The following is an 8,516-nucleotide window of genomic DNA, read 5'->3' as shown; positions in this document are numbered from 1 at the left end:
ATGAAAACGTACTTACGTGAGTCAGAAGTGCTGGCATTTTAGTCTAATGTTACTCTCCCAGGATCAGTAAACAGTCCTCCATAAAATGTGCTGCACACATCTGAATATTTGGGTTGAACTGTTCTGGAACAGTGTTGTAAATACAACTTAACCACTGATTTCTAGTTGTGTCCTCTTTTGGAAGGCGTCGTGCCGCTTTCACAACGAAACACACAGCGTCACACACGGCAGGCTTGAGTGAGGAACAGCCGGCGGACTTGAGAACGGCGCGGCCAGCGGGCTAGAGTGAGCGGCGGCAGGTGGGCGGGCGAGGCGTTTTAGGAGGGCGTGGACAAGTCTTAACTTTTATAAAGAATATCTCTTTGGATTTGAGACTTTAGTCTTTGCAACTTTACAGATCTTCTTTATGCACCAAGAGCTTGTAACACTCCAAAGAGAAAGGAAAAATTTAAATCGCATCATATGACCACTTTAAAAAAAAAGTGCTATTATACATTTTTTGTTTAAACGTATTTTAATAAGAAATTTTTCTTCTGTAAGATTTTGAGAGAGTGGCAAAGGAACTCTTTAAACTACCATCCAAATCTGACTCAGAACAGGAAGTAGCAAGATTGACATCAGATGATCTTATTGAGTCTCCATCAAACCCTACGGTAAGTGCAAATTATTTTTATTTATTTTTGCAGCAGAAGCATACATACAAAATGTGCATTGACAAAAAAAATTACACACACACATATATAATTTAAATATTTATATATAATTTTTTGTCCATATTCTTTGTCTTTTTCTTTTTTTACATATATTAAGTTTTATTTCTTGCCAATTTTATTAATAATTTTTATATATTAACTTATTTTATAAGCCATCGTTATCAGACTCTGATGATCTGGATGAGATGGAGAGACTAAGAAAAGAGCACATTGAGGCCTTAAGAGAGCTCAAGAAACTGCAGGTACCACCATGACAATGATTTTAAACTTTGTCACATGCTGGAATGTGTGACATTCATTCTTGTGATATTGAGCGAGGCTCTCATTAATCCTATCTGTGAACTTGAGTGAGCTAACTCTAATGCTGACTCATATGAAGATCTCTCTTCTAACAGGATAAGCTGACAGAATCCGAGAGCCTTAATCATAAGATGCAGCAGGAACTGACAAAAGTTAAACAGGTATGCATATCATTCTTACACACCGTAAGCAGAACACGTTCATTTTGATGCCCATGTTAGCAGGTTACAACATTTTTGAAACTGCACATGTGCATAGCGCAGTGTAGCAAAAGCTTAGCTGCAAATAGAGCTATTTATCAACACAATCATTTTGCATTGTAGAAGCAAACTACTCACCTGTTGTTGTTTTTTTAAGTTGTCAGTCAAGCTCGAAGCAAGTTCTATATGCAGTGAAGTTTTTTAATAATTTCTATATTTCACCATTTTTGATCATTATTGACCTAGGGAGTCCAGAGAATTGAACTACATGGGCTTTGTTGAGGTTGAGCGAATAAAACAAAACAAAACATAGGACTAGTTTGCAAAGGTTTTTAAATATATTTAACAGACGATTTGATTGACAGAATTGGCTATTGACGTTTTTCAGAATGAGGAGATCTAACATATGATATGAATATAGGAACATGCAGGATCATATAGCACTTTATCCATATCTCACTAAATCCAGACAATTGCTGCAATTTTTGGGTTTGACTTCCACGTTGTAAGCTCAGAATTAGCCTGCTGTTGCAGTTAAAAGTGGTGTAAAACAGGGCTTTGACCTTAAGATTCCATTCCATCTTTTTTTATTATGTTATTATTATGTTATTATGTTTTTACAGTACATTACTTTATTCCGTTGTCACCGTACCGTGTTTTAGATATGCCACAGGGGGGAGCTCTGGGCACATGTGCCATTCAATTCTTAAAGGTGAGATGCAGGTGCTGCTCTGTAGAGTTAAACGCTAAAACTGCATTATTTTCTCAGCAGCACTATTCCGAACTCAAATGAAAAAATAAAAAAATGCTATGAGCAATATCCAAAAATTTATTTTCAGTGTGTTGCGCTCACTACAGGAAGCTTGAAACACCCACATTAAGAACATCATGTGGGAGATGAAGTATGTAGGACATTGAGGGATGGCAGTCGGTGTTTGGAAATAGTTATTTTCTATGAGTTATAAAGAAATGGGCTCCCACTAGCCCTTTGGGTTCTATCTCAGCCTCAGAAGTGCCTGTTACATAAACCCAAATCCAAAGAGCCTCAGCATTCAATGCAAGATTAATTGGACTTTAATGGTTTTATTAGACTCTTACTAAGGCAGCAGAGCAGTACATTCTGATCATCCTGCTGCATAGCAATTAAACAAAATTGGCAGTACAGCTAGTCTATGCTAATGACATCTTCAAGATTACTTTTGCTCATGCTTTTTAATTTGAACAAACCACTAACATTAAGCATTGCTTGTGTGTGTTACGGACATGAATGAAATTTTAAATTGCACAGCTTGTTGAGAAGAGGTATTACCTTTCTAAGCAATCAGAATTGATTTTCATCTCGAAATCTACAGTGCAGCATGTTCATAATTAATAATGTTTTTTTTTGCAAATGACACTTGCTTTGATATTTTGTATCTAATGCAATGACATTCATACACTCCGTTCAAAAGTTTGGGGTCAGTAGTTTGTTTTTGTTTTTTAAAGAAATTAATGCTATTATACTAATACACATTCATTTGATCAAAAGTGACAGTAAATGCATTTATAATGTTACAAAAGATATTTAGTTCAAATAAATGCTGTTCTTTTGAACTTTATATTCATCAAAGAATCCTGGTATCACTGTGTCCAAATGTATCATTGCTTCTTTTAATAAAAATAAATGTTTCTTGAATACCAAATCAGCAAATTAGAATGATTTCTGAACTGCAGGATCATGTGACACTGAAGATTGAAGTATTGACTGCTGAAAATTATTATCTTTGCCATCACTAGAATAAATTACATTTATTATATGTAAAATATATTAAATTAGAAAACAGTTATTTTAAATTGTAATGTTATTTTTAAATATTTCAATTTTTACTGCATTTTCTATCAAATAAACGCAGCCTTGGAGCAGATTTTGAGAATTCTTTCAAAAATAAAAAAAAAATCTTTCTGACCCCAAACTTTGTATAATAAAATGGGCACAGACATGCATTGAAAGAGAGACTGGAGTCATATTTAGAGATCAGAATATCATAAAGACTTGTTGTGGAGCCCTTTTTGAGTTTTTTGACCACATATCAACATGCTAAAAAGCATTTTGAACACCTTAACAATCAGTTAGCGACACCTTCTCATCATGGTAGCACGTTTTGGCCAGAAAAGCACCGCTCACATTTTCTTAGTTTATATGTATGGTATATGGTGTGTGGTGAACTATTAGTGCCCTTGTATCGACCCGGCTGCTGGCAATATCGTTCCTCTCGCAAAAGCATTCAACCACAATTTCACTTGCGGTTGACCTTAAGAGATGATCTAAATAAGAAGGAAAATGCAGTTATACTCTTAAAGCGACACACTGAATGTTTGGTCAGCTGTATGAGGCCCTGTGGGGTTTCGATTGGCGTCAGGGTCAACGCAACTTCTGTCTCTTCTTCCCAAAGTGCTTTGCTCCAGTCTGTGGAGTCGCAGCTGCTCCCTCCTGGAGCACTACAGAGGGCTCAGTTTGTATCCAGTTCATCACATTGAAGCGCTAATAGATGTACTACACTCCCTGTGGTGTGAAACCAAGGCTTTTTAAAGCCCTGTATGTTTCTTTAAAGCTACGTTCTGTATTGCTGAATCCTTTCTGCTCTCTTCACCCCCACCCACACTTTACCTTCTATATCTGCTGTTAGAGCAACAGGTTGGCTGATGGGCTTTTCAGCATCGAAGCAGTGGGCTTTTAAGCCTCCTCTCTTGTGAGAAATGTGCAGGCTACATCACCGTCCACACAGTGCACACCCGGCTATATTACAGTAAAATGTGTGCGTTAAAGCCGTGACCGGTTTGAGGTGTGACTTGTCCATGTGGCTCTTGAGATGACAACTGTCCATTTAAATCTTATCTGTGCATTGTGATCTGGGGTTATGAATATGATAGAAAGTTTGAGAGTTTAGTTTACAGTACTTTCAAGTCAAAATTGCTTATATATCCATTTATTGTGTGCGTGTGTGTGTGTGTGTAATATTATATATTACACACACACACACACACACACACACACACATACATATACTGTGTCTATATATAAATAATAAACACATTACCAGAGGCTAATTGTATTTCTATATATATTGACAAATAAAAAAAAAATCAGCAATGATGAATTCAATGATCAAAAGTGACAGTAAAGAAATTTACTGTATAACTATTTCTAAAATAAGTGCTGTTCTTTTGGATTTTTATAAATCAAATAATCATGAAAAAAAATTATCACAATTTCGACAAAAATATTATATATAATAATATAGTAGTACAGCTGTACTGATAATTATAGCTGATAATTATCAGTACAATTATATAACTGATAATTCAGCATTGATAATTATAAGAAATGTTTCCCGAGCACCAAACTGTATTAGAATTATTTTTGAAGGATCATGTGATGCTGAAGACTAGGAGTAATGGCTATTTTGCAAGCATTAATACAAGTTATTTTAAATTGTATTAATATTTCACAATATTACTGAGTTACAAACTTTGACCGGTAGTGTATATATATATATATATATATATATAAGCTACTATATGTACTCTATGTGAATAGAATCTTTTTTGTAGGAAGTTGTGCTGAAATGCAATTATTACATAGTGTGTGATGATTTTTCCACAAGCAATCATAACAATAATTAAGATCCTGTTATCCTACGTAATCATAAATTGCTGTGAAAATAAAGTTTATCCTGGAGGCACGCGAGGTTGCTAGCCAGAGATTTCAAAAATAACCTCGTCAGCCCACGTCACCCTGCAAGATCATGTTAAAGCCTTCGCAGCACATCAGCCCAGTTACTGAATAGCACAAAGCAAACAGTGACCTAGTTTCTATAGTACACGAGAGAGGAAAAACCTGGAGTGGGGCTGTGCAGGGGATGTGGATTGGGAATGAGAAGGGAAGGCTAGTGTAAAACTCTCAAAGGTGGAATACCTTTCCACGGCTGGGTTGCTCAGTTTTCTGAGACTTCATTTCAGCTATCTCAGCCTCCAGGAGATGGATAACCTCCTCGTAGTCCATCTCCATTCCCCGGGCCTGTTTCTGAGCTGCCTCTGCCAGATGGATCCGGGTCCGCAGGGATCGACTCTCCTCCACTGCAGATTTTGCTTCCTGCAACAATGAGAGTGCATGTACAGTAGGACGCTACAATGCTCAGGGGCTCTTCCCCCTAACGTTGCAAACTTAGTGCACTTGAAAAGAAATGCCTCCAGACTCGCAGCATGACAAAGCACAGCTCTGCTTCTTTTAAGTCTAAAGAGGCTGAAGGAATAAGACATGTGCAAACAAGTTTCATTATGTCCATTTCTGCTTTAGAGAGAATAGACAGGGCAGGTTTTGGCAGATGAGAACCTGTAAAACAAGCTGTTACATAATACAGGCAGAGACAGATGTTTTGGCATTAATGAAAACCACAACAGCATTGGATACTTATCAGCATGGCATCGTTCAATAGACGTCAGATAAAAGAAAGGTAATCAGGCCATTGTAATTATGAAGCTGTGGGGTATGATAGCACTCTTAATGGACAGGTGACATGAAATGTGTGAAAACCACACTGTGAGGATCTATAAATGAACGCACAATGTGTGGTAATTCACAATTTAAAAAACAAAATTGATTATTATAATTAGATAGTGACTGTGTGACTTTCTTACTGCCGACCTATCTGAGTAAGATTCGAAAACACATTTTACTCATCATGAGTACTATTAACTGTCACTTTCAAAATACCAGGAATAACTTATGAAAAGGGTATAGATAATTGTCCACTGAAAAAAACTTTACTTATTAAATAGACATGATGGATCTTACATCAACTCTTTACCAGAGAGAAAAATGAGCACTTATGTCCATTTAATGTCCATGTATAATGAAGAATATGTGAAGTTTATTATAAGGATCGTGCATTGGTTACAATTAATTTAATTGTCAAAGAATGTTGAATTCAAAATCACATACTGTATAACTCTGTCCCAGAAATCCTGAGAAACAGAGGAGGTGGCTGGAGAAAAAATGACCCGAAAGTGTGGTAGTTTCATAATATGTTTTCATAACACTGGTCCATCCATGTCAGTGGATCTGAATCCCCTTACCCAAAAATTCACCCTTTATTAGGAGTCCCAGCATGTTTTGTTCATTTCAGGTCAAAGGGAGTGCACTTTCCTACAGCTTTTATAACAAATCGTTCAGGACTGACACAGTTTTCAGAGGGTTATTTTTCTTGAGAAAATAAAATAAAATATATCTTTATTGAATCAAAAGTTTAGTTAGGTTAAGGTTAGGTTAGGTTAGTTAGTTAAAACATCTGAAACTGCTTACACTGTTTTAAATAAAGGATTGTGTGTTTTGTTTTTCAGTTCTCCCAGCAATCCAAAGTTGGTCACTCTGTCTCAGACCCTGCCATCTCGAAGGTGGGAAGAAACCACCTTGGACAACATCTGCACTTGCTGTGGAAGCTAAAGAACTAACTAATACTGTCAGAGGCATTCTAGAGCTGGACTGTAAGTATACATGCATGTTTTCTGCTTTGCCATGAAAATCAAACATCTACTTAATTGCAACTGTCCCTTGTGTCAGTTTGTCTGACCTTCATGCTCTTCATGCTCTGACCCACTGTGCCATATAAAAATGTATCTTACGGCACTAGCAATTTCAGCTGAACTGTGCTGGATGAGATGTTATCGTTCAAGGGGATGCATATTATACTATGTGTAATATTTTGTACATATTACTTAAACACACATGCACACACACGACTTTGGTTTACCCTATAACCACATTCAGTCTGCTCATTTAGCCATTGCTTGAACTCCTGACCCCATTCAGCTTTGTAAATCTCAGGAAATATGTAGCTTACCTTCCAGCAACATTTGAACTTACACAAATGCATCTAATGACCTGTAGAGGTCAAAACATTGGCAATCTTTCCGTGATCCCATCTCATTACGAGCCTCTTAAACTAGACACATTTAAACATTATAGCATCATTATGACCAAGATACTGCCTATTGTTCAAATTTATAGAACCTATTCAGATAGCATTTGTAATGGAATATCGTTATCTTTTTCACCAGACAGCCTAGTGATCTACATTTAAGTTGACTTAAAAGTGTACTTACTTGTTGAATGTTTCATATCCTGTCTGTTCAATTACTTATGATGTAAGCGTTTAACATCTTATATATTATAGAAAATGAGGCAAACCACCTTAATTGTGAAATCTAATCTATTTAGATGTGTTTAGTGAATAAAATTAGGTTAATCTCATAAGGAAACACAATACAAGGTGTATTTGATGTTAATACAAGCTTTTTAGATCTGATTCACCTCACTGCTGCTATCGTTGCCTGGAGACAAAGCTGCTAGAAAGCAACTCTCTTTGTCGCAATTGTCACAGGCTACACAAAGATATATACCTTTAGAAATGGGTCCTTAGTGGGAAAACATATAAAAGAGCCTTTTTAAATATAATTAAATGTAAATATATATATATATATATTCTACAATGATCGTTCATGACATCTTGTTTTGACTGACAGTGTTTGCTAAATGAAAGAATACTATCTTGTTGGCCTAGTTAAATTGATCCGCTTTGTCAAAACATTACTGATAGCAGTCCGTCCAAAGCATAGCTCTGGAAACAAAAAATAACAGCAAGAAGCTGCGTTTTCTTTTTCAGTACTTTTCCTGTTTAACACAGGATGTCCAAAACACCCTCATAAAACTCAAAATGAGTCACTGAATTAATGTCAAGTATTAAAAAATGGCCTGATATGTAGATTGAATTATAATAGAGTCAGATGGTAATATTAGCTGAAGTATCCTGTTCTTTGTATCTCAAGAAAGCATGTGGATCGTATTCTTGGTAACAGACCGGCATGATTTTTCTTACATGTTAAAGGAAATAGACAGTTCAGGGACACGCTGGAACCCAGACAAAAGAGCATCTCTGGCCTCCTCTTTTCTTTGAATACATGGTCTCAGCCTAAACACTGAGGTTAATCAATGATGGACTTGTTTTTCAACCATTTTTTCTTTGTCAAATCTCTTTTGAATGAACATTCTGTGCAGTGGATATTTTTTGTGAATAGTGAATTTGATTAAATGGCATAATATATCTGAGAGTTCCTAAAACTTCAAAGCACATTTTCAGGATTGAGGGCTGTAATGTAATAATTAAAAAATAAATAAAAATTGAAAAACCTAAATTGGTCGACCATCAATATGAAGGACACAGCCTCCTTACAGGGATAGTTCACGCAAAAAAAAAAAAAAAAAAAA

The 8,516-nt window shown here is 36.0% G+C and overlaps 1 protein-coding gene across 1 annotated transcript in view; it reads left to right on the top strand.

Annotated features, from left to right (window-relative positions):
- LOC107722183 (syntaxin-binding protein 4-like) overlaps positions 1 to 8,516 on the top strand; it is a 28,377-nt gene that overhangs the window by 14,797 nt on the left and 5,064 nt on the right. The window contains exons 13-16 of the mRNA XM_016530435.1: positions 541 to 653; positions 866 to 955; positions 1,109 to 1,174; positions 6,593 to 6,736. Of these exons, the coding sequence (XP_016385921.1) occupies positions 541 to 653; positions 866 to 955; positions 1,109 to 1,174; positions 6,593 to 6,703 (380 nt within the window). The 3' untranslated portion in view covers positions 6,704 to 6,736. The remainder of the gene's footprint in view (positions 1 to 540; positions 654 to 865; positions 956 to 1,108; positions 1,175 to 6,592; positions 6,737 to 8,516) is intronic.

This window comes from Sinocyclocheilus rhinocerous, unplaced genomic scaffold (genome assembly GCF_001515625.1).
Source record: "Sinocyclocheilus rhinocerous isolate Xijiao unplaced genomic scaffold, SAMN03320098_v1.1 scaffold334, whole genome shotgun sequence".
In the NCBI taxonomy this organism is placed as follows: domain Eukaryota; kingdom Metazoa; phylum Chordata; class Actinopteri; order Cypriniformes; family Cyprinidae; genus Sinocyclocheilus; species Sinocyclocheilus rhinocerous.
Note: the sequence above shows the minus strand (reverse complement) of the source record. Positions and strands in the feature narration are given on the sequence as shown.